The sequence below is a fragment of the Protopterus annectens genome, chromosome 3.part1 (assembly GCF_019279795.1).
Source record: "Protopterus annectens isolate FY-2018-M chromosome 3.part1, PAN1.0, whole genome shotgun sequence".
Taxonomy (NCBI): Eukaryota; Metazoa; Chordata; order Ceratodontiformes; family Protopteridae; genus Protopterus; species Protopterus annectens.
The window spans coordinates 367959832-367987700 of NC_056732.1; the positions used below are offsets into that span (position 1 = coordinate 367959832).

Genomic DNA, 27869 nt, shown 5'->3' on the forward strand with positions numbered 1-27869 from the left:
AATCCATTTACATTTAAGGTTATGCTTAGGATTAGGGTTCTGTTGGCATTTTGGACAGTGTTTAGTTTTACATCTGAGTTTATAACACGTACTGGGTTTGTAAAGAATACAGATGGGCGTGGAAAATTCTTATTCCAGTGCACAGCTCCCATGATTCGTAATGGGCAAAAATGCATACTTCCAGCAATTCCAGGACAAATTTCCACAAGGTGAGTTATTTCATGTTTAAAATTTTTTTCAACTGTCCCCTGTTTTTTTGTGATATTATTTTGGCTGCTTAAAATTTGAAAAATATGTTGATGCCTAATTCAAACAGTTCACCATGTTCATTTTCTAGAGATCCTGTTTATGTAGCCCTCATATCTAGCCATGACAATCTCTTCTTTGTCATCAGTACATGCAGATAATATATGACTCAAGCTAGCTAGTGCTTTAAGTGCAAATAAAAATAATAATGCAGTTCAGCCATTTAAAAAAGGCTAAGAAATTATCAAGTTAACACACCAAAAAATAGCTCCGCACTGGAGCAAAGCAGAACTGAGTTGCTTTTGTAAACTTCCATAGGTATGCTTTTAGCCACTTAAAAACATCTTCAAGTGTCTCATGTTTGTGAGGCTGATGCCATGAAATGAATCCAGAGCATGTGCAGTTCTAGCTAGCTACATACTTGTTGATGAAATAAAGTCCAAGCTTAAGTCTCTGCAAGGTTTTCGCTTAAGCTTTGGAAACTTCTTGCCAATATGTTTACAACAGCATTTTAAAACTTGACAATGGACTCCCCACCAAAACCTCTGTGAGCTTTAGAGACCATGTCCAAGTTGTAATTGTCAGTACAAGTGTGGTGTATACTGTGTGTGGTTTATACAGATCTATCCAACCCTCGTGCTTCCCCCAGACTTGTACGTTATGAACAGCATGTTTGTCCAGTAGCCACCAGAATGTGTGGCTCTGAAGTCATTCTTTTCAGTTACAACCCTAAAAGTACGGCCTAACAGCTTAATAAAAAGAAATGAGACAACATACAGGGATTAGCCTGATCCCAGACATAGTTCTGTATTCACAGACAGCTTATTCGTGATCCTAGCTTTTGCTGTACTTTTACAGGTAATCTGATAGTAAATATGAATGTGTTATGACGAACCTTTACAAGATTAGTTTTATCAATATTTTCAATCTTTCAGAAGTTTATGAAAAAGTAATCCATATTAGCAAGGAATTAGTATAGACAGTGTTACCGTTTGACTGGTGGCAAACCTGGATTTCCTCACGACTGTGCAATTTATCCATGAGGTCAAAACCTGAGTCAATAATTGTTTCTGCAAGTAGTTGCATCCAGTTTCAACACTGTTTGGAAGATGAGCTTGACAAAAGAATTCATTCCTTTTTTAAGGTAGTCCATTGTTTACCAGAAATAACTATTGTAATTGCTATCTTTGTCTGAAAATATCTATCAGACATATCTAGCCAATGTACTATATATGTATACATGCTTAAGCCTTTACAAATATGCTATACATAGGTTGACTAGTACAATATTAAAGCCCACAATCTTGAAAAGTATAATCCTGAGACCATTATATTGAAACACCAAAATGCTGACCTGTAAAAAGAAACAAAAGGACTATATATTTAGTCAAAAAGCCACATGATGAAGGAACTCCCATAGCAGCATTCTGAAATGGGCCCTCTTCAGAGTATCGAAATTGCAGAACATCAAACTTCTGATCATCGAGGACCAGAGCATCGAAGTTCTGCAATATCGAATTTAAAAAAAAACCGAAAGCATGAAAACTTCTTATTTTATTACCAAGATATACCAACTCCAAGATAACACTACAGTGAAGAGAAAGGCACTGAACGGGAAATTTACTGTTCTTTTCATGGTTGTGTGATCTCAGAGTTGGTATATTTACTAGCAGGGGATGTGGGGGGTGCAGGGGGGGCTTGCTTGCAAGCAGAGTTTTTATCTATTTTAATTTAGTCTACTTGCATGTTTGATGTTGTAGAACATTGATCATCTCGTCCTCGACGATGTGTGGTTCAATGTTCTGCAACTTCAAGCATTTGAAGTAGACCCATTGAAATGCCAGTAAAGACAGTTTTGAGTACCTTTTGTTCTCACTGGTTTTGTTTTATTGTCATGGGAAGAGCATTAGACATATGTTTTTGTTTTTCTTTTTGTTTTTTGAGCTGGGTATACAGTAAAAACTTGTACGTTCATTTCCTAAAGAGTATAGGGACAGCTTAGAAGTCTGGGGAAGTAGTTCATGCACTTTAGATGCAAGATGTTGCATTCTAAGTTGTTCTTCTTCTTTCGGCTTTTCCTGGTTAGGGGTCATCACAGCGGAACTCCAGTCTGCTAATGATTGGCAGTAGATTTTTACGGTGCCGAGGTGCCAGCTCGACATCCAACCATCAACGAAGGCATGCCCATTCTATGCATGTCTTTCGAACACCACTTGCCTGCGGGGAGGACGTGTTGCATTCTAAATAGCCTGTATTTTTTTATTTAACTCATAAAGTGACATGAAAACTATATCAAATGAATAAAAACAGACACTCAGAAAACAGTGACTTACAAGCCCATATTGAATATATATTTATGCATCAGCAGCTTTATAGAGTATTACAAGTGCAATTTCATATATTTTAATATGTCAACATTACTGAGTGAAAAAGAAAAACATAAAAAGTATCAGATTGCATAATCTTTACATAAAAACTATAACACCGTATAACTCAAAGTATAAAATTGCATAACTCCTCTGCATCATTTCACATTAATATGCCTCTCACATTTCAATTTCTTAGACAACATCATGTACTCAAATATAACCTTTCTCCAAAGGGTCACAAACAGTGTAGCTGTCTTAAATATGAACTATTCTTCAAATACAAGACTAAAGCATTTCAAATATTTTGCACTCATCTTTCATATAAATCTACCCAATATGCAGTAAACACTTGTATAGTCATTGCATTGCCTAAATTAACTGAACCACTAAGCCACCTGTGGAAACATGTCTATCCCCGCAGATAGGCTGAAAGTATAAATAGTTCCAGAACATCAGTGAACAATCACAGCCTCTTCCTCTGTGCAAGTTCCTTTAGCTTTGCTATGTCACAAAATGCTATAGGCTCTGAAAACTGGGAAGACGTACCCACCCTCTTAATCATGTTGTGCTACATATGTATTCTTGTTCAAAACACAGTAGTGTAAGGTGGAATGAAATGCCATTAGAATTCATATGTCTCCTACCCTTATTCTGTTTTTTTCACCACTGGGGTGCACTGTTACAGCTGCATAAATGAAATATGACACATGTGCATTGTCTATGTCTATCACTATCCCCTCCCCCATCATTCAGTTTCTTTATGTCACCAAGTATCATTTTCAAATCTCCTTCTCAGTGTTACTTCCCTGACACAGTTGAATGTCTCCTATAGTCCAGGATCATAGGGCAGGTGTGCTGCATTGATCCCTTCAGTAACTTATGATTCAGTGCCTCCGCCAACATCCCTGTTGATATATTAATATTTATTTTTTTTTATTATTATTATATTATCACCATCACTGCTGAGAATCTTTGTGATTTGCATTCTTGCAGAGGAAGTTGCAAGTTACGGAAGCTGGAACAAGCTACAGGAATATGCCTTCCCTAACCCAAGTTTCCCTCTTAACATATTGGAAGGCATATGAATCTCAGATATGTCCATAGTATCTAGTAAAATGCTATTATACCATGTTAGGCATTTCCTAAATGTTGTTGCCTTGCAGTGAAATTATTGAATGATACTATATCAAGTAAAAATGTGCTGCACTGATTAAATGATCGCAACAGACTTAATATTAGATTTGCAGACTAGGCTTTTCCAAGATGCAATACTAGCTTTGATGGTTCAACACACAGCCTTTCTACCCCCCCCCCCCCCATCCTAGTCATTTAGAATAGCTGATTATTTATTTGGCTGCTTCTTCATACAATATGACATAGCCACATAGAAAGAGACAATAACCAGCCTTGCACGTGGCATTTGTAGCTCAGACCTTTTGTTGCATGTTAGACTTAACTGTCCTACAAAATGTAAGGCAAGACACCCACTACTTTATGTATTCCTTAATAAGGAATACAGATTGAATTAATGAGAATAAGAATTAACATTTTTGGTAGTATTAGCATCTTGACTGCAGATGCAAAAACTGAATAAAGGCACAATGCCAGGTTTGATTAGCTTTTTCTAATCTCCCCTGAATCTGTCCATAGGCCACACCATATTTACCTGTCAGTAGTGTCAGAAATATATGTATACTGCTTTTAGTGCTACTTTTCCTTAGAACATTAATTCCACAGTTACACTTCCGATGTATAGTTTACTACTAAGTGGGGTCAGCATGGGTATTTTGTTGATATAACTAGTAAATAATACCTAAAATATTTTATCGATTTCTTCATTATGCAAGGTATTCATTTTTTTAATTAGATAACAGAATCACCATGTAATACTCCTGATTCATAGCTTCAATAAGATCTAGGGTATCGGGAAGAATATAAGAGCAAGGGAAAACCCTAACTTGTGTATATAACCTACACATTGACAGCCATCTTAGAATTATTGGTAGTAATCTGACTCGTGAGCACAGTCTGGTAAAGTGACTTGCTCTGAATCATATAATAGGCACATGGAAGTTGGAGGAATCAAACTCTGTACCACGGGCTATTAGAAGCAGTGCTTTGAGCAGCTCAGAGCCATAGAACTAGATGGAAGTTAAAGGGGGCACTGGCCCTCTTTCAAACGGTTTTACTAAAGCTGCATTTTTCAGATGTTGTCGATCATCGATATGCTTACATCCAGAATCATCAGCTACTTATAAATATTCCATAATCACAGTACACAATACAAATGGTCCAGTATTCCTAGCTATCACTGCTGTTCAACCCAGTATAGTGCATGTTCATTGGCATGCAGTGCATCTTATAAGTGTTTGGTAAACAATTATCATAATGCTATTAATAAGCAGGGTAGTACATGGGCAGAAGCTTTGCTTACAAGAAAAGAAAGGTTACTTTCTTGTGACATACACTCAGAGAAGCAGAAGATGGGACAGAGAAGATGAAGTTATACAAATGACATTCTCTGTCACAGTCCCTTCTACATATGATAAACTGAGACTTTATAGCAGGCAGGCATTAGAAAGGCATGCATTTACATTTATTTCCAACATATGCCACTTGTCAAATATTCAGAGGGTAGGAAAAAGATGATAGTGACTTTCCTTTTTCCAGGTCCTCTCTGAGTACATTTGAACTTATATTAAGAGTGTTAGAAAACTTTAACCAGAGCTAGAAAATAATTTTCTGGGCTGTTATTTTGTTCTGCAGACTGAATAATCTTGCCAAATCCCAGATATGTTTTTTTTTCAAATTCCTTTGAAAGCACAGGAATTAAAACGCACTACTACTGCTGGTTGTAATTGGTATCATGTCTCTCCTGTTGACTTCAATGACTGACATGTAAGGTTACACACCAGGTACTGTGGAGAAAGCTAATTTGTAGTAAAGCAATAACAAATGTGGTGAATACATACTGATCACTGCTACATCACTGTTGATATTCCGTGAAGACATACTCTACTCTTTAGTGAATAGTACCTAGCTGTCGTATACAATTTGTACATGAATAAGTTTCTACAAATATGCACACATATTTTGGATATAGGTAATCAGAAAAAAGTATTATAAGCTTCTCAAGCATGTTGTTTTATGAAGTTCTAAATGTTGAAAGCTGTTTTACTGAGTTCTTTGTCGTTTTTAACAGTTTTTTGTATTTATTTCAGTACATTAGTAATTTGTTGTCTGATTTGTCTCAGAGAGCTCACCATACTTATCCATCCTAAATGCTGACCACTGGCAGAGTGATACATGAGGAAGGGACTGAGAAATGGAAACCATCTCACATTCTGTAGTTGTGGAGTGTGTCCCTTGTACCTACACCATTAAGAGAAATGTTAACCATCTCACATTCAATAGTTGTGGAGTATGTCTCCTGTACCTATGCCATTAACAGAAATGGAAACTCTCTCACATTCAGTAGTTGTGGAGTGTGTCAACAGTACCTATGCCATTAAGAGAAAGGGAAACCATCTCACATTTTGTAGTTGTGGAGTATGTCCCCTGTACCTATGCATTAAGAGAAATTGAAACTGTCTGACATTCCATAGTTGTGGAATTTGTCCCCTGTGCCTATGCCATTTAAGAGAACTGTAAACCATCTCACCTTCTATAGTTGTGGGGTGTGCCCCCAGTACCTGTGCCATTAATTGCCACTGAGAAGACTGAAGTAATGAAAGCATACATTGTGGTAACCTCTGAACCCAGGAGAGTGATGAAGAGCTCTGAAGGCAGCAGCTTACTTCTGTGGCTCCTTTTGTGCTCCCAATGTCCTACACAGTTGTCACGCACAGGATATTTTTAGCTAAGACTTACCTTCCATGCTCACATGTGATGGTAAAGTTCAAGTCACTTTTGGCTCTGTGGCATTACCATTAAACCATTTAGTCCCAAAAGACACATTCACTGCTGATCTGGGAAATTACCTCAATTGCAAGACCTGTTTATATTTCATACTTCAGTAAGCAAATTAGGTTTATAACATGGAAATTTTGAAAAGCTAAGGCAGTAATACTGAAATCCATCAGTGTGTCATTGAGATTCTCTTGAATAGAGCTACACATCTTTTGAAAATTCAGGAGTCATTATTTTAACATAAAATTAAGAACCGCCTCTCTTACCACATGTATTGTCCTAGCTAATCCACGTATAAATCTTTTGTAAAAGATAACTATATAAAGCCAAACTCCATGCTGTATGTACCTGTTTGAGAGGATCAGATATTTTTACATGATTAAAAAAGACCCATTTATGTATAATGATAGTAGGAAGGCCCGTCCCCTAGTATCAGCAGTGCCCCTTGTGATGCTGTCCAATTTTGAATCCATTTATTTTATTTCCTTGAAGTAAGAAAAACATTTTCTTTCTTAAACAGTTCCTCATCATCATCCTCCCCTTATTGTCCACCCTAACAGTTGTTGTTGTCTTTCATTTTTTTCCCGGTTAGGGGTCGCCACAGCGGAACTTTAGTGCGCTAATGATTGGCAGTAGATTTTCATGAACGCCAAGGTGACAGCTCGACGTTCAACCTTCAACGAAGGCACGCCCATTTTTGCATGTCTTTTGAACGCCCACCCAACCGCAGGGAGGACATGCAGACTCCACACAGAAGGCACTCCCCACACTCCAGCCGAGAATCGAATGGGAGAACCTCTTGCTGTGAGGCAACAACGCTACCGCTGCACCACCGCGGAAGTATAGTTTTAAACCATCACCTCTCAAGTCCTTTCCTTACCAGTACTTTTGATGTAGAGACACCAGATCCTCTTTGTGTCAGACCACAGACATGTCTTCATTTGCCAGCAAACTCATTTGGTTTTACATTTTTACAAGTGGTTGCCCCTTATAAATATTATTTTGTAAAATAAAATCTGCAACATGCCTTAATCCCTTATTCTTTACTGCCTCATATGTTCTCATTTGTAGAGTAATATTCTTAAACCACGTTTGTTTCTCTAAGTATAAGCCACTATTTGGCTTTGACAAAGTAATGTGTTAAGTCACTGAGGATAAAACAACACCCTATGGATAGAGTTGTATGTTTCAGTGATGACTATGGAACTTCTGTCTGTTCATCTGACTGCTTAGTAAAGACAATGAACCCCATCTGCACAAGATGCCAGTCATTTAAAGATAAATGACTCCATGGCTCATTACTTTAAGTAAAGTTTCTCTGCTGAGAGTCAAATGAAAAAACAGAATAGTGTTAGGGGACCCTGCTAGTCAATGGTGACATCCCACTCAGACCCACTGTCAAGATATCCACCTGCCTAATCCATGTTTCTGGTTAATACGTAACTTAATGAATTAATTAATGCCCAAATTTGTACCGTAACATGATCATTATGTTGTAACTGGTAGCTGTCTAGCATTACCTTTGTTGCGGCCTCATATGTAGCAATGTTACGTGACTGAGGATTCGTCTTACATTTTGCTGCCTGAGAAGTGCATCTTTCAAAAGGTTCTTCTGTGTATGCTTAGTATCATGATTTCCTGTAATTGGATTTTACCAGACATACTAATAAAACATGCCAAATATCTCCTGAAACAAAGTTTGTTTTATTTTGAATGGCCACCAAAGTTTTATTCATCTACAGATGGGCAGCACAGTTTGCATTTTGAGTTCGTAAGTTCACCAACAGTAAACCACTTTTGAAAGTAAACAGTAGTCTCCTGTGTGTTGTTTAATATGAGTAGGTCAAGGATTATCTAACAGCATTTCTGCATTTTAAATAAGGGCATTCAGATGTCTTTTACTTGGGAAAAAGTTTCCTTTATAGCAGATTTTAAGTACCCAAAAGATTCTTATTACATTTTGTGGGATGATAAACATTTAATCTTCTGTTTTAATGCCTGTAATGTCACCTATGATTTGCTGTGCACTATTAATTATTTGTTTGTAGGTTGAATCAGAAAAAGTGAGTGGATAATACAGACATTGAAGCATGCTATGTAGAACCTGTAATGAAATGCTTACAGCTCCTTTAACATCATGTGAACAGATCCGTCAGTCAGAATTAAGCAGAGTTTATAATATGTGTGTATCGTATATCATCACAGAGATATATTTTCTCAGGGTCCTATAATAGGAAAGGTATTAACCAGCTCTCCTGGCTTCTTTAGAGGTGTCTTATAGTTTACAAGACCCCTTGGTATGCCCTACTTTTTTGTCCCATGCTTATAATTGCCTACAAATTGAGAGTTATTCTAGTCCTCGTGTTTTGTTTATTGGTTCATAATTTTATGCTGTATATTATTAATAGTCAAAAGGATAACATTTCTGGAAATTACACTTAGTACACCGGGCAGGAGGTGTACTGCCTCATCTGTCCCTATGGTCTATATACTGCAAGGTATGATGAAGACTACTTACAAATATAAGAAATTGCTCAGAGTTCATTCATAGCCACACACTTTTCACAGTACTTTCAACCAAATGACTGTCTGCTATGGACTGGCATAACTTACCTGGCTGAACCAGAAGTTTTACTCTTGTGCTGGCATGGTGTCATAGAGGGATAAAGCTCTGACTATGGCCCAGGTGATCTGAGTTCAGTTAGTGGCTTGGGCCCTTGAAGTTGCTGATGGAGTGGTTGGGTGTGCCTGACTTGTATGGAAGGGACTGTGCATGCCATCTCTTTAGTGGAGCTTTGGTAGAGGTAGAGGCTGGAGCTCAGAGAGAGGACACCAGGCAGGTCTGTGGGGGAATGAGCGATGACATAGCCAAACTATGGGTCGGAGGGAAGGCATGTGCCAAAGTTGCTGTTCCCCACTGTCCCTGCAACCTTAACATGATGTTAGCAAGCAGAAGAGGGACTTAGGGCTTGGAACAACACTATTCCCTGGGATATCTGCATCACTCCAGAAATATAAGGAAAATAACCCATAAACTGAGTAAACAATTGGAGAAATGAATGGGTAGGAAGAAGGCTTGATAGACAAGTGTCCTGGTAAAATAAATAAATAAGTGGTCCCAGATGCGGCTTCCCTCCCTTACTAAAGATATTAATAAGGAATTATTGTTGACATACTTCTTATAATAAGCAGTGGATTGTCTCTATGCATTCATAAACCCATGATGGTTAAACTTATTTTCTTTTACTGTAACCTTTGCCTTTTTACCTGAGCTCCTTCAGCTTGATATTTTTAAGGTAAGAATTAACATGTTTATTTTAACAATGTAAAATAATAATAACTTCTTGACAACATTTCTCCAATCACAAGTTGCTTTTGGCTGTGAAGGCAATTCCGTGCATATGCAGATTTCGACTTGCAACTGCCTACCATTAATGCAGCATTACCATATAGATAGCATTCAACTTAAATCTGATGGTCATCAGGGAAGTGGACATGTATATTGAGTTACCTTTGACACCTCATCTCAGTGGTGGTTAGAAAAACCCTCTGCCTTGCACAACATATCCTTTGTGATATTTCAAGATACAAGGAAGCTGTAGTCCAACATTACTCATCACTTATTAGGCCAAACATTGAATATAATACACCCTTTGTTGTATACCTCACTTCAGCACCTGAACCTGCCACACCTCAATGTTTCCTCACTAAAAAGATATCTGGTCTCAGTACCCTCTAATAGATTAAAAGCTGTGTTACCCTATTTAGTTTCATACAGTCTCCTGACAGGTAATCCCTACTCAGCCTTCCATGCCCTGAATGACCCAATGCTCTTTGAACTCCTTCACCTGAATAGAATCAGAAGTAATACTAATATCCACTCTAGAAACCTAACCCTACACTACCACATTAACGCCACCAGATGGCAGGACAGAAACCTCACCAGCATATCCTGTGTTCTTGGAACAGGCAGCTTTTACCTATCAAGTGGAGTACTTCCAAGTTTTAACAAATTTTGTTCGGGCTACATGGGGAAAGTTTACTTAATCGGGAACATTGTTAGTATCCCACCAGTACTGGGTGATAAGGTTGAGCTTCCTGGTGGTCTCATTAGCCATAAGCTTTGTAAGAAGCTATGAACCTTTGAACCTATGAACTATGAACTATTGTACCTAGATTTTAAAGATGCTGCCATTAATGATTTCACCATTTATTTTACAGATTTAATATATGTCCATTTTTAGCATGTTTTATGTTGCTGCTTTAATTAGCATCAAAGGTGACATTATATTTGTACTATTTTTTTAGTCTGTCTTGAAGAACTTTAACATGAATTTGTTGAAGTAATCTTGTGACACACGTTGCAGTAATTAGGACACCTGTTTATCCAGAACCCATTTTCCACTTTTATATATATATATATATATATATATATATATATATATATATATATATATATATAAATATATTTATATATATTCTGTGTGGCGACATGCATGAATGGGCGTTCCTTATTTGAAGGTTGTGCGTTATGCCCGGCAAGCCAGCACGTAAAACTGTACTGCCAATCATTAGCGGACCGGAGTTCCGCTGTGGCGACCCCTAACCGGGAAAAAGCCAAAAGACACAGATATTTGAGAAGTAAAGTCCCAGAGGAAGTGATTACTGTACAAAGCCTTGTGGAAAGCCAATGATAACACCACTCGGGATGGACAGGTAGCTGCACTAGCCTGAAGTGTTGTCCTACTAATCTGCATAAAGAATAACTTTATAGTTTTTTTAATTTGTCAGTTATTTGCTTAGTTGGAATAGTATTGAATGCTTTTCAGTGTCAAGATAGGTAGCTTGCAGTCAGCCTTTCTGATACTCTTCAAAGAATGCAACAAGATTCAAAAGGGAATATTCACCCTTAATACACCCACAATATTCAACACCAAAGAACAACAAGTCTTCTGTATCATTCTGGATGAGCTCCATTATGACTCTGTACATGGTTTTATGTAGAGCACTGACAGGCCCATGGATACAAAACTGCTTTAGTCTGATGTGACGCTCTGTTTCCTCTATTGTGAAATGGTCCCACTAGAGCCTGTGGTCATATACATATATCCCCATGGCAACATTCTGTTTAATATGATTGCAAAAGTTTAATTAAGTTTTATTTAGTTTTGCATTGGAAACCAGCTGGTATGTAATCTGTTCTCTCAAAACTTGCGATTTTTATTTTTGCTTTTGACAGCAGTTGGCATATCTGTAGTTATATAAGAGATAACTTACCTTGTCTCTTAAACACTCTGACATGCCTTTACTTATTGTGAAGTTTGCCCATTCAGTTTTCCTGCAAATGCATTCATTATATCTTGTGGTTATGTGATCATGTTATTGTTTATTGATAACATGTTAGTGGTTTTATGGTGAAATTAAGTAATATTTTATTACTGCTTTTAATTTCAGCGTTTGAGATCAAGCTAAGTTCATATTTGAGTTGGCAGACTTTTATAAAAAAATTGTTATATTTTATAAGGGTAGGTTTTGAAAGCTAAACAGTGCCTCTTTTTTTCTGTTGTATACGTATTACTTTTGTGATTCTGCCAATTTTTCAGCATTCAGCATTTACCCGTGTATTTGTATTTTGAAATTATGCATTCCTGAATGTAGAAGTTGATAGTATCATAGAACTCATTGAAACATCCTTATCAGATTTCTTTGGGCCACTGAGGACAGATTTATTTCTGATTCAGTCTGACTTAATGGTTAGGTGAAAGACTTAAGGTAATTACCAGAGAGTATCACTATGGATGGAGGGCAGAAAAATCCAAGGTATGACATGATATGTAAGGAAAGGCTAAAGTTGGGGTTGCATAGAGTGTGTGGTAGATTCCTGTGTAAATATTACAGCATGAGGAAGTGTGCATTGTACACATACCAGTGCACATCCAGGGCATGGGGGGGGGGGGGGGGGGCAGGACCTGCACCTGTACTGCGCATACTCACAAGTGTGGTAATGAACTTAGAAATTGGATGTCTGTAATTTTATATACACTAAAATTTAAGTCATTTAATTTACGTAAAACAATCATTTATTTCCATACATACATAACTCCCCTTTTACTATTTTTGTAAATGAGGTTGGGGTGCCACATCAACAGTTACCGACATCTAGAGTCGATATTTAAACCACGGGATGACTATCCCTGCTGCAGTTATTCTTCTGTGCCACATACATGCACACTCACACCTATGGCCTGTTTAGTGTGTACAGTCCACCTACTGCATGTCTTTGTAAACAGAAACACCTGGGGGAAAGACAGATAGTGTATGAAATCACCTTTCCAAATGTAATAGTGCAATGTGAATAAATAGTCATAAGGTGTGGCCTATAAATGGCATGTGTAAAATGTATTCTACAAACATCTAAAATCAGCAAAATTAAAAGAAAAAAATGATAAATCTCTAGCAAGTTTAGACATATAGGATAGACAGTTAAGTCCATTACCTGCTAACATGCTTTATCATACAAGCTTGAGTCTGTGAGATTTTACTTGAATGTCAGGTGAACTTGGATAAGTTACCTAACCAAACAGTTTCAAGTTATCCCTGAAAAGATGTGCTTGTTGTTTTAAATTCTTAGTGAATGATAGAACAATCTTGTTGCATTGACAGTTGGCTGTAAGAATGCACTTTCCTTTCAGAAAGTTCATCTCGGGGAAGTTGAGCTGTATCTCTTTTCAAAAGGGATTTTAATGTTATAAAAGCCAGTTGATAGCTAGACCATCTTTATTAAGGTTACTTTGCATGTCATTGCACAAAGCACATTTTACTACAAATGTTTCCCAAACTTTTAATGTTATTTTAATATTTCTTTATTTAAATTGTATTTTTTACTTGTACATTGTTTGACCAGGTGAGCACACTGAGCTGAAGACACTTTTCAGGTATGACACAGCCATATAGGCAGAGAGACAATATTAGAAAATAAACTTCAAAATGAGACACCTTCATGCAATTTTACTAACTGAGTGGAATCTTATACATCATTTCTAAGGTTTGGTGTAAGACAGTGTAGTAAAACAAAAGATGAACTTTAAAACAAACTTAGCACTACTTCACAATTACAGTTTACACAAACATGTCAAATCATCACACTTGCATAATAAATAGAAAGTAAAATCATTTCATGATCTACATTATACATGAATATCAGTTAGTTTCAGTAAGGATGAGGTCTGAGTATTGGTAGATCCATCTTCATAGCTCAACCCCCCAAAATGAAACTAGACAGGTGTTAGAGCAAAACTGAGAGATTTTCCACTACTTTACTTACAAAAAGTCATTAACCCTGCATAGCCTTAAAACAGCTTCACATTTTAGAGAACTCCCACAATATCTTACACACTTGCAACTATTTATTGCTATAACCTCAGCTCTATAAACCAGAAAACTGCCCAGCACTACAAAATGCCCTAAAATGTTATTCCCAGTTCTTTGAACTACAGTCTCAAAAGAAATCACTTTAACTCACCAACAGTGCTGGTGACTCACACTAACTATTCCTGCTGTCTCTCTAAACTCTGCACCTCCCTACTACTACAATTAAAGCAACTTGAAAACTAAACGTTTTCAAAAATCAACTCAAAGAATACCTAAAACTGCTTGTTAGGCACCTTTGTGGGTTTATTGGTAGTTATTAGGCTTGCTATCCATGAGACCATTGAAGAGACCAGCTCAAATTCCCAGTTGCCTCCAAGCACTCGCAAGTTAAGTGACTTTCTCAAAGTCATACAGTAGGCAAATGAGAGCTGAGAGAACCAAACCATCTAACACAGGAACTACAGCTCTTAGCCTTAATCCTGTCCACCAATGGCCAGACAAACTAACCCATGCAGCTCAACCCCAAGCTAATATCCTCCTGACTAAGCACCAAAAAATACTGTTTAATTGCCCACTTTTTACTGCATCCTAATACTATTATGTATACATTTCTGCCTCTTTACCTTTGAACTGTTTCGAAATACAAGTACCTCTTATATCATTCCTCACTCTTGAAAGTTTATCTAAGTACTAATTGACTGATATACCACTCTCTCATTTAACAAATCTATTTGCAGTACTTTCTCTTATTCTGCCTCAACTTAATCTTTGACATCTAAGTACGAAGTTGTATTACTCACAAATATCAGGTACTATATTGTAATATAACTTGTGCATATCCAGTGTATGTCAGTTTAGTTTCATCACAATATTGCAAGTTTTGATTTATGTTCATTTTGTTTAATTCTATCTTTGTACAGAAAGTTGTTATCCTACGTAACGTTTACTCTTTGTATTTGTGTATGACATTGCATAATTTTCTGTGGCACTTTTCTCCCAGGGCCATCGTATAAATAAATAAGAAAGTGGAGTAGGGAGAAGTTAATGGAATGAGATCATGGGAAGGACAGGCTGGAATATAGGTTGTATGCTAACTGCTAAATATGGCAGCAAATGAGTCAGATGAGGTCAAGAAGAAAACTACTTTCTAAACTCTTGTCAGACTTCTGCTAAAATACTCTCACAAGTTAAAATATGTACTTTTTTATGAATATAATAAATTAACATAAAGGAGTTTTCAAAATGTCCCTCCTAATTGTTTTTCTCACCTTTTCTCAATGTTTGTTACAAAGGATTATTGCAATGTTTAGTTCATTTTGCTCTGTTTCCCACCACACTGAAAGCAGGCCATGTTGATAATTTCAAGTCTGCCAGTGAATACAGATGATATGCTCTGCTGGCAGTAATGTTGCCATTTCAGAATTCTGTATGATGAGTAACAAATGCTTTAATTACTTTCTGTGGCTCAGTTCTATAACTACCAGAGAAAACAAGAGACCTTTTCCAAAACAGAAAGTACAGTTGTAGAGAAGCTTTCTCACAGCCAACAAACTCTAAACCGAGCTATGTCTTATTTTATAGTGTGTGTGAATATGTGTCTGTGTCTAGTGTAGTTCACTGTGTGTGTGTGTGTGTGTGTGTGTGTGTGTGTGTGTGTGTGTGTGTGTGTGTGTGTGTGTGTGTGTGTGTTTGTATGTGATAATCAGGGGAAACATGATTTACTAGCATTGTTCTATTTATTATTTCATTCAGTTTTGATCTATGGTCTCAATTCAAGTTTCATCAGTCAGAGAAAAGGCAGAAAAATGTTTTGTGATAGAAGAACTCTCTATGGCTCTGCCACTGATTTATCTGTGATACAGGCATGCTTTGTAGTGGGGCTTTATTTTTACCATTTCAGGAAATGTATTTGATGCATTGATAATCAATAATTGGAGAGTCCATTTTAGTTGCCCATTTTATAAAATGTTAGATTCAATACTAGATATGTTAGTTAAGGTATCTTGACTGATATCTTTTAGGTGGTTAGAAATATAAAAACTAACTATCCTACTGGCACTGTACATACTGCAGAATTTGTGAAATGCTTCTTGGATCATAAAGCTAGATTTCAGTAATGATACAGATATCAATATCTTCCAAGCAGAGAAAATCTACCACATCACATGTTTATTGTCATGGCTTTTATCTTTAACAAACCCAGCTTTACCTTTGATTGTTTTTTTAACTTTATGTGTTTTAATTACATTTATAGAGGAGTAATTTAGGATTACTCTTTGTAGCTGGAGCTGTTGTACACAAAATCATCCTATGTAATTTCTAATAGTGACTTGTGTGCAGTAGAATATTACTTCTAGCTAAAGCAGAGTAAATGGAGGGCTATATTGCTCATTTGCATTTTAGCATTTAGCATTTAAACAAGTAGCTCATCATCAAATAAAATAGTCTTGTTTATAGCAGAAGACAAAACAACTGATAGTGACTTCGGTATGCAACTTACCTGTTTACGTATTCGTTTTTTGGAAGGAGAGAGTGTTGAGTAAGAGAGTGCGTGTGTGTGTGTATGTGCGTGTGTGTGTGTGTGTGTGTGTGTGTGTGTGTGTGTGTGTACTTGAGAAAGGGAGGTTGCAAGTTATCCAAGACACATTTATGATAGCTGTCTGTAGCCAGAGCACAGAAAGTGAACTTTAACCATGAAGAAACAGTTGGTTAAAAATGTTTTTTATCTAAAACAGTTTACTTAGCAATGAACAAGTATGTGGAAGGTCTTGCCATCGCTATCATTATCCAATTATTTGTCTTTAAGCTTTTATCAAACTGCTGAACGTTATACATGCTGTACATTTGCATGTTTCTGTAAAATCACCACCAAAGTAATTTATTTCCTGATCCTTTCCTAATGTAATACATTGTAATTTGTTTCGCTTGCCTAACAAACACTAGTGAGACTTTTAGAAATCTTCCCTTGTGTACTTGTGTGAATACTTTCTCTTATGATGATGATGATGATTGCTAGTGCCGTAATTTATCTTGTGCTATTAATTGTACTTCTGCCTGGGTAGTTTTCTTGAAATTCACCCTGGATATTTGCACTCCTCACTATGTATTAGTCACCTAGGTATAGTATATTGCTCTCACTGCATTTTCTGAATGATCTGCATTCCATTTTTATTCCATGTTATCCGGTTTTTGGCCCATGCCATGTGAAAAGGGGTCTGTTGGGATATCTTTATTACTCTTTTATCAAATAAATAATGCTTAAACAAATTTAGGCGGTAATGGCACTTAACTCAACAGGTTTTACCAGGCAATAGGAATGAAAGACATAGAACACAATGCCTTCCCCGGGATCTCAGAATTTATTTATTCAGTTTGGCATCAAGAAAATGCAAACTTTTATAGAGATTAAGGTCTATTCAGTAGTTTAAAACTTTTGAGATATTGCAAACATCTCAAATAGTTAATCAGAAGAGTTACCTCTGTTTCACAATCAGTATTTAGATAAATAAATAACTAAATAAAGTAGTCAAGGTGTAATGTGTCAGTCTTTTGTAAGATAATCACATTGAGTTCATGTAGGTTTTAGTTCCTGTAGCATCACTGAGGAATACTGAATAATGAAAAGACCTAACTCCATTCTTTTGTTGTTTTCTGTTGAATACTGTAGATGGAGACAAAGCTGATATCTCTGCAACCATATACGCAGATATTAACATCATCGCAGGGGCTCTGAAGCTGTATTTTCGGGATTTGCCAATTCCATTAATTACCTATGATGCCTATGCAAAATGTATAGAAGCTGCAAGTAAGTACTTATGAAAATGGCAGTATATTCAAACTGATTATTTATTTTTTCATGGATGGGGTCAGAGATCACTGATGATCACAAGGCAATCAGTCTGACTTTGTAGCAAAGTAAAGAGATCTGTACTAGGCAAAGAATGTCCACCAGGAGGCTATCTAACACGAATGTACAGCTAATGTATAGGGAATATTAAATGTCTAAACCAACTTGAAAGATGGCAATCACTTCAGAGTATTGATAACTTTGATATGTGCCAATGTCTGGGCATCAGAGTGTATAGTCTAGGTAATGTGAGATCATTTTTCCAATTATATATCCCGTTCCTTTATGCAGGAAGCCATCTAAAGTGCATTCTGTAAGCTTGTCTGTCATGTATTGTGATACAACTAGGTTTCAGCAAGATATAGGAAGCCACCAGGCCAGGGTTGTAGTGCACATCTATGAGTAACAGAGATGACTGAATACTGGAGGTAGGGTAGTTTTCCCTTATCTTTGGTATTGTGCAGTCTCAGAGTTGATATATTTATGTTAGGTTTTGTGTGTGTGTGTATGTGTGTGTGTGTGTGTGTGTGTGTGTGTGTGTGTGTGTGTGTGTGTGTGTGTGTGTGGGATTACTTGTTCCCTTCAAAAAAAGTTAATTTTGTTTTTTTTGTGCTTGAGTTCATTTTTTAGTTGTTTGGATTCGATAAACCTGACTTTGCACAGAGTTCTGTTCAATGATTAATCGTGTCTTTTCCTAAGACTCCTGGAGAGAAAGCTAAAACATGTGCTGTGAGGAATATTTTTCTGTAATTTTCATAGTTTCATAGGTAGGTACTAGGCTATTAGCCCAAGGGCCTACCTAAGCCTAGCCAGCAAGGTTCCCTGGCTTATGCCACCCAAGAAAGTTATTTTCCTGTGCCACTGTTGAGCAGAGACACAGAAGTGATCCCCAGGGTGTATTTCCTATTTCCCATCCTCTCATCAAGATTTTTCTTGAAGAGTGCTAATGAAAAACTTTGCTTGACATAGATGGCTAGCTTGTTCCAGACTATAGGAAGCCTCTGGGACAGGAATCTATCCCTCCAGTGTGTCCTATTTATTGTGGTGACAAGGTTTAGGTCCCTAGAGCATGTAGCTCAGAGGGATTGGGATTTCTTTAGGTGTAGCATGTCCAACAGCTCTGGGTTTGACATAACTTTCTATGTTAGGCAGGGATCACCTCGGAGTAGGCGATATGCTATGGAGTAAAGCTGGAGTTTTTTGAGGCGGTCAGTGTAGGGCATTTGTTTGAGGCCAGTAATCCTCTTTGTGAGGTACTTCTGTGGCCTTTCCAGCTGCTGCAGATGTCTTGTGAGGTACATTCCAAAAGGGGCGTTGTACTCTATAATGGGTCTAATGTGTGTCTAGTAGAGGGGAACAATGACCTCTTTTTTCCTGGATGAGAACCCTTTTATGATGAGGTGTGCCACGTAGAAGGACTTCCTGACTACTGTGGCAATGTGACTATCAAAGGAGAGACTACTGTCCACCTGGGTCCCAAAGTCTCTTATCACGCATTTGGTGTTAAGTAGATTGCTGCCTATGTTTCTAGACTTAAACTCCTCACATTAGCCAAGAAAGTAAGTCATATTGCTGCACTTACATTTGTTTTGGTATTTTTAGTATATATTATTTTTTGTTGTGCATGGAGCATGGTGATTATGTTCCGATATCTGAAAAAAGACAAATCAGTTTAGAGTTACTATATAGCACATGACCCGACCTTAACAAATGTTTAGTAACCCGTGCTTAACTCTTTAGGTCAGGTCTTGCACTAAGCAGACAAATTTGCTTGTTTTGACCAGCAAACAGCAGCGATGATTTGTTTTTTCCTGCTATCTATACTGATAACAGGTCCCCACTTAAATCAACAGAGAATACCACAAGCCCCCATAACCCTATACTTCAACTCTGTGTGAAACTTAACTAGTTTTATGTTGGTGAGTGATTGACTATTCTATACAGACCTTTAAGGAAGGAGACAGCAGTCGATAATTTTTTGTATGCAACTAGCATGCATCCACCACATTTAATTAACTCTCTTCCGTATGGGGAATTTAGAAGAATCTTTTTAATACTTCAGAGGAGAAGTTTAAGGAAGATGGTTTAATGGAGGTAAAGGATAGACTTATAGCTCATGGGTATTCATTAGGAATTTTAAATAGTGCCAGAAGAAAACTTGATGAAAGTAAAGGAAGAAAAGCTAATAAACAGTGCAGGTTGCATAAACTTATACGGGAAAGTCCTGTGGGTCAGGACAATAGTGACAAAAAAGTTTATTTTTTCACTAAATATTCACCATTTTCAGAGATTTGGGAAAATTTGGTTAATGATTTATGGCATGTGGTGTATCAGGATGTTATGGTGGGGGAATTGTTTCCAAAACATATGCTTTTGTATGGTAGATATAATAATTTAAAAGAGGTGCTGAACTTTAAGCATAGGCAGTCAATGACAGTTTTGGAAAGAAGGGGCTCCTTTGCACGTGAGGACTGTAAGATCTGTTCTAAGGTTAGGAACTTAATGGGAACCAAAATCAATGGAAGCAAATTCATTTCTGGGGAGAGAAATTTGATTGTGAATCATGTGGGGTAATGTACATTATTGGGTGTGGTTGTAATATTATTAAGTGGTATGTGGGGCAGACAAAGCGAAAAGTAAAAATTTGTGGAACATTTGGGGGATATTAGGAAGTGTAATTTAAAAAGTCCTGTGGCAGAACATGTTCACAAGGTCCATCAAGGTTCAGATGCTTGGTTTTTTTTGGTGTCTTAGCCCAGCCTTATTTGTTCAGAGGGGTGATTTTGCTAGTGATTTAAGTGAATTAGAAAGCAAGATGATTTTTAACTATAAAACATTATGCCCTAGGGGTTTAAATTTGGAAGTAAATTTAACTTTTTACATTTTTGATTAAATAAATATGTTATATGAGGTTTGAAAATATGTTATTTAAGAAGCTATTTAATATTTTTTTACATAAGAAAATATTCAAAATGTTATTGAAGTTTATTAAATAATTGTTTAATTAATTGTCAATTAACTGGGCCTGACCTGTATAACTGGAGGTTTAATATCCAGAGAAGATGAATGGCCAAGGTACCAGATGCACTTGCAAAATAGAGGTGATTGAACAGCCTGATGTATTTTGTATTTTGCTGCTAATTTTGATAAATCCATATTTGATGACACACTTAAATGATGTGACTGGGACCCCCTCAAATATCTGCCTCTCATTGAAGCTGTATGTCACTTAGCAACTCGTTTTTAACTATACTAAACCAACAAACCCCACTAATACATGAAACAGTGAAAATAAATTCTGCCCCATGGCTAAGCCATCAAACTAAACAAGTCATAAGAGACAGACACACTGTCTGGAAGCAATGGCTCTAAAATAGGACCGAATCCTACCTAGATACATATGGCTGCCTCAGAAACCACACAAAGGCACAAGACAGGTATAAAAAACCCAAAAAGATTTTGGCAAAATTAAAACAACCTTCTAAAAACAGGCAGACAACCTACCCCAAATTCTATCCCATATGAAACCAGCCAGGATATTGCACACAAATTCAACAAACACTTCATATCCAGTACTATACTTAACTAAAACAGTAATAACCTTTACTCACCCTACCTAATTCCCTGACCATAGTATCACACACCACCTCAACCTATAACAACCTATAATCACCCGGCCTAGCCCCCTGACCATAGCACTGCACCCTAACTCAATCTATAACAACCTATTCTCTCCCCATCTAACCCCCTGACTATAGCTCCACACTTCAACTCAGTCTAGCACCTCTCAGGCAAATATTTTTAAAAATAGATTAGAAAACTAAAACCCACAACGCTATATCTCCTGAGAACCTGCCATCCAGATACTTCAGTATAGCTGCTGACACCATTTGCTATCCTGCAACAATACTAATTAGTAAATTCATTACAGGAACCTACACCTCAGCCCTATCAGATTCATCCTTCATAATTCCATTACACAAAGGTGGCACATTCACTGAACTTTTAAACTACTGCCCTACTGCCTCCCCTCTCCAAAGTACTTGAAAAATGCACATCAGCAACTCCTAGCCTTTCTAGTTGACAACCAGTTACTTTTTCCTACCCAACATGATGATCAGCCTCACCACAGGACAAATATTGCCATACCACACTTACTAGATACCATTGATCAAAGTAAAATCCTAGGTAATTTTGTCTCCACCAATTTTTTGAACTTGTCAAAAGCCGTCATGCCAGTCTCACATCAACTACTCCTTCAAAGACTAAATCTTAACGGCCTCACAACTCCCTCAATGAGCTGCTTCACCAGCTACCTAAGCAATCGCACTTAGTCTGTAAAATGGAATGACTCCCATTCCAACTTCCTTTCAATCTGTACAAGGGTCCCAAAGGCACCATACTTTGGTCAATACGTTTCAATATTTTCATTAATGACATGCACAAGGAATCAAAACTTACCACCATAATACAATTTTTTGATGACTCATCTTTAATTTTGTTCAACCCCAAATATTCACACCTTAGAACCAATCACATAGGAAGCTTTCACCTCTATAGAAACTGACCAAATATATCTCAATTGCCCTTAAACCCCAACAAAACCAGACTAATCCTATTACTTCCCAAAAACGTATGTCAAAACAGCACTAACCTTTATATTATCTACTCAAACAACACATAAATTAAAAACATTGCCAACAGAAAATTACAAGAAGCTATCAACAGCAAGTTAAAATTTGATCTGCACATTGGCACTCTAGTCAAAAAGGCAAACGAGACCGTCTTTACAGAGCTAAACACCTGCTACGTGACCATAGTAAAAAATAGCTGCCACCTCCGTTCTTCTTCCTACCCTATGATATGCCTCAACAATATTCACAAACCTCAACTCCTCCATAAAACAAAAACTAGAAAGCACCTACAACAAAATTAGCAAATTCTCTTGCAGCCTCCCATACGGTCCCACCATTGCATGATGCTCAGTACCCTCAACTGGGTTGAATTTCCTGAACACATTACCCTTTCTCAGCTACTCACAGCACACAAAATACTTCACCATCCACTTAAAACACCCTCACTGTCAAACCTCTTCCAATGGCATGTACCAAATAAAACCCTAAGATCCTCACAACTTAAACTAACTGCTGCTTATAAATCAAATAATTGTAACTCACTGTTCTCTGTCACCATCTCCAAGGCATAGAACAAACTTCCAAACCACATCATACTTTTAAATAACCTGCAACAATTCAAATCTGCACTAAAATATCACCTGGCAAATAATAAACTATGCAGCTATACCACAACTACAGTTTGAAGTATGCAGTCCTGACTCTGTCTGCTATAGATAATATGCAAGTGTATTAATATAGTATTTTTGATTTTTCAGATGTTCAAAACATCTATTTCCTTAAGATGATATGCTTCATAAATACTGATTGTTGACCATTTGCTTTTAAATACTTTGCAAATAATGTTTGTCTTTCTTTTGAATTGTCAAAAATGTAATTCTATCCTTGTTTTGCCGCTTTTCACCCTGCGTCTCCATGCAAGCACTCCCTACCCTGGAAAGCATTGATATGTGCATCATCAAAGAGACCTGGTTTAAGACCAATGAGAACACTGCATCAGTGCAAGGTTTCAGTACCTACCACAATTCATTTCCACCATACTACATAAAAGTACCGAAGGTGGTGGTGTCACCATATTCATAAAAAACATTTCACCTCCAGACTTGTTAGATAAGATAATGACCTGAAACACCTCCATGTCCAACTTACTGTCAACAAAACCCCTTATTGTATCATAACTAAATATAGTATCCCCCTACATGTCACCAACAGCCCATACCACCTTCCTAACTAATACAGAATTCCTATGTATTGAGCCAAACATCATAATCCTATGAAACTTCAACTACCCCCTCCATTTACTGGGAGACTTATAACAACTTCAAATATGTATGCTCAGAAATTTCTGAACTTCTTCAATACAAACATTCTGGGACAGCTAGTATGTACCCTAACAAGGGTCAATAAAATCTTATCAATAAGGGACAGCTTTGTTCTCCACCAGATTTCACCTCATACCTGGTCAAATCAGACCACAAATTAATCACATTCAGCATGAGATGGTATCTGCTAAAACTGAGGAATAACTTGATGAAATTCAAAATCCCCTTCCAACCTGATGAACTCACTATTTATGTGAAATCATTTACTGCCAAGGTTTACACAAGTGTAACCAACTGCATAAATGCATATGTTCTCCTCTGAAGTAAATACAATGCTAAATTTAAGATTAAACCTGTGTGGTAGAAACTACATTTAAACAGGTTGTTTAATAAAAGAAAATAAAATCATTGTACACAAAAATAAAGTAACATTCAACCAAAGCCAGATATGGAATAAAAATAGCAACCTAGGTGAAGGATAACAGCAAAGCCTCTGGGTTATTCATACACAAAATATAAGGGCTAAAAAACTACCATAGGAATGTAACATTAGGCTTTTTAAGGTCCTCATAGATCAGTAGTTGAGTAAGTACCTATAAAATGCAAATAAAAACTCTTGCCAATGTCTACAGTGTACTGCCGAAAAAACAAACAAACTTTAAAAGCAGAGAACAGACACCATCCACATTCACTAGAATGCCACTTTAATAAGTACATAGGATTAAGCACTTTCATCTCTTCATATAATTAGAGACTTCATCAGAATCAGTTTACATATGTTTGTGCGAATGACACTCTGTCAGCTACAATGTGCCGAATATCAGAATGTCGAGTGCACAAACATTTGTGAACCAGATAATCAACTACACTCATGCGAATGCACTACTGCATTTGCATAAGTGTAAGTCGACTATCTGCATGGAGATCGCGGTACAGTGGGGAGTGGAAATTCATCCACATCCCCACTGTAATGCAATCTCAGAGTTAGAATATATAAGTAGGGGGGTGGGGGGGTGCAGGGGGGCTTGCCCCCTGCACAAATGTGATTTGTCATATAGGAGTCTGATTTACATCAGCTCCTATACGACTATCACGTGGTAGTTTCGACAACAATGTCGAGTCAAATGCATCGAGTATTTGGTTCGACATTGTCACCATTTGTTTTGTTTCATTTCGGTATTACTGTTCGTTTTTCCGAATGGAAAATGTTTTTCTGTTCGAAGAAACAATAGCAAACCATCAGAATCAGACTTTAACCATCACCTCACTCAATCCTATAAATATAAACACACAAATAGTTAAAATAGTCAAAATTACGTCCACAAACACTCAGTATTATTTGTCATACTACTTGTCATACTTATGAAATTGCTTCACCATGTAAAAACATACCATAAATCAAGTAATAATGTTAACATTTTAATTGTGATGAAGTCTGTAATTATGTGAGGAACCAAAAGCACTTAATCCTAAATAACTATGAGCTTATGTATCATATATATATATATATATATATATATATATATGTATGGATCTACTTTAGCTGGACAAATTTCCATTTCATCGAATCTAAGTTAAACAAGCTCACTATCGCGAAAGTATACTACTGTGAAAATATAATTCTGCAAAACTCATATTACCGAAATTTGAAGTGGCAGAATACTGCGCACACACCCGGGTGCTTTATTTAACCAAAAGTAAAATGTAAATAATTCCTTTGTTTCTGTAACATAAAACAGCAAAACTCCACATGAAAGTAAAACATAAAGTCATCCTTCATGACTGTATCTTTTGCATAATACACTAAGAAATACGAAGATGTCCATAAATCAAAATATAATTATCCTGTCATTTCAATAACTATATCTTCAGCAGCAATGCTATGGCTCTTAGATAATCCAACAAATCATATTCATCCTTATGTTCAAATATTGTCTGAAGCTGTTGTTGTCTACGAATCAATGTTTTTTTCTTTGGGGAAGTAGGACAAGCAGCTGACAATCTCCTACGAACTTCATCTATTCTATTTTGCTCGCGCACCAGAACTTCCACAATACTGTACAAATCACATACATGCTTTCCAGTGATACACTTAAACCGTCTGTGCCATGCTTCAACAACATTTTGTGTCCTAGGCAGATTTAATTAATTTAACACTGAAATATTCCACAATTTTACTGGAAACAATGATGGAAATCTAATACATGTCGTCGATCTTGTACAGAAACTCCTAGGTTTCCCAAATAAATACCAGTCTGAAAAGAACTTTATTAGTGGTTTACCTTCTTTGGGAAATATCTGCTTCAGTCTAGTAAAAGCAGGTAACACGTCCTTTTCATCCAGAAATGATAAAGAAGCTAATTTCTGTATGGACAACTGAAAGTGTATATCTGAGTTGTAAAGTGAACCCAGACCCATCATTTGCACTTTTCTCCAGATATTCCTTCCAAAGTGGAAGAAGCAACCCTTACATACAACGTTGCTGACATTACGCTTTATACTTTTGATTGCTGCAATTTCAAAATCACTTAGTATAAAGGACACAACTGCACTGAAATGTTTTTAACTCATTAGGTTAAATAAGCATTGCCACATCAGATTGTACGATTTGAAAGACTTTTTAATCATAAGACAAAAAATTAGTGGAACACTTTTTGAATATGTGCCATAATTTATAAGTGAATGAATTATATAAAAATGGCAACATTCCCCTTCTCTATTAAAGTACGTGCCATCCATTAACCAAATGTCAGCAATAGATAAATCTTTCAAATTTTGTTTAATAGTCAGTAGTACAACAGTATTTTGGCTAGTTGAATCACTCATTGTTCTTTTCAGGAACATGCCATTTTTCAAAGGAAAACTCTCTGGTGAAATGTCACTTAAATAATATGGGGAAGTTAAACCTGATCCTTTCTTTTTAATTCGTACTCTTCTAACAGCCTGCAATAACGCCCTTCTACTGGGAAGATAGGGTGCAAAATCTAAAGAAGATGAAGTATAGCGTCATCTACTATTAAATACGGTGAATCTCTAGAATAATTAGCTCTCTGCCTCAATTCATGACACACTTAATACTTTTCTACTTCTTCTGGTTCACCTGAATAGTGGTGCTCTACAGATTTCTCTAACTCTTCACCTTCTGTTGCCGATAAAGTAATAGCTCTACCTTTACATTTACCGGAAACTTTATATTTGCAACACCTGTATGTTTTTCAAAAGTCTATGAAAAAGGCAGGCAGCAGGTTACTTCCAAAGGCTTTATTGACAAGTCACACACAAGCGCTTTCACCAACAGGCTTCTTTAGGTGTATCCAAAAACTAAAAACATCCCTGCATTTATACTAAGCAACATCCAATTAACTAATCAAACAATTAAGTATTTAAAGAAACAATTTTTTTTTTAAAACAGCATTCCTATATCATATACATATATATAAAACATATAAGCTGTTAAAGCTAATATAATATTATTGTTTCTATATTCAAATATTTTAAAACTGTAAAACACTTGCATCAATACATGCAGTTCATATCCAAACTTCAAAAAATAATACTAAAAATAATAAAAAATAAAAAAATATATAAAAAATAATAGCTACCAAAATAAAGCCCTACATTTTAAAAGTGGCTTTAATGGTATGTGGTCATTTAGACCATGACCATGGTCTGCTCTCAATCTCACTATCCATTCCAGTTCTAAATTCTCTGTTCGTGTCCTAGTGTCACCTCCTCTTATATTTTCAAAATACCTATCTATTACCCTGAAGCTAAAACAATGTTCTGTATTGGTGTCTTTAACATGTTTCACTAGTGCATTAAATAAACTACCTTTTTTAATATGGAAAATATGCTCCCTGACCCTATCTTTTAACATTTTATCTGTTTTGCCTACGTAAAATTTATTACAGATTTTACACGTGGCCAGATAAACTAAGTGAGAAGAATCACATTTGGCACTGATGTTAAAGTTAAATGATCTGCCTGTATCTGGATGTACATAATTACTATCCAGATTTATATACTTGCAGAACTGGCATTTAAGACAGGGTCTAGTGCCTCTATCATTATTGGATGAAATATAATTTCTAGGGCCACACAATTGCCTTTTCAAAGATTTCTTGTTCTTAAAAGTAGATTCAAGACATACATTTATACATTTACTAATTTG

General features: G+C 36.6%; 1 protein-coding gene across 1 annotated transcript in view; it reads left to right on the plus strand.

Annotated features, from left to right (window-relative positions):
- The window catches only part of CHN2 (chimerin 2), a 2549636-nt gene that overhangs the window by 2475673 nt on the left and 46094 nt on the right, over positions 1-27869 (plus strand). Inside the window, exon 11 of the mRNA XM_044066825.1 lies at positions 17563-17700. Within this exon, the coding sequence (XP_043922760.1) occupies positions 17563-17700 (138 nt within the window). The remainder of the gene's footprint in view (positions 1-17562; positions 17701-27869) is intronic.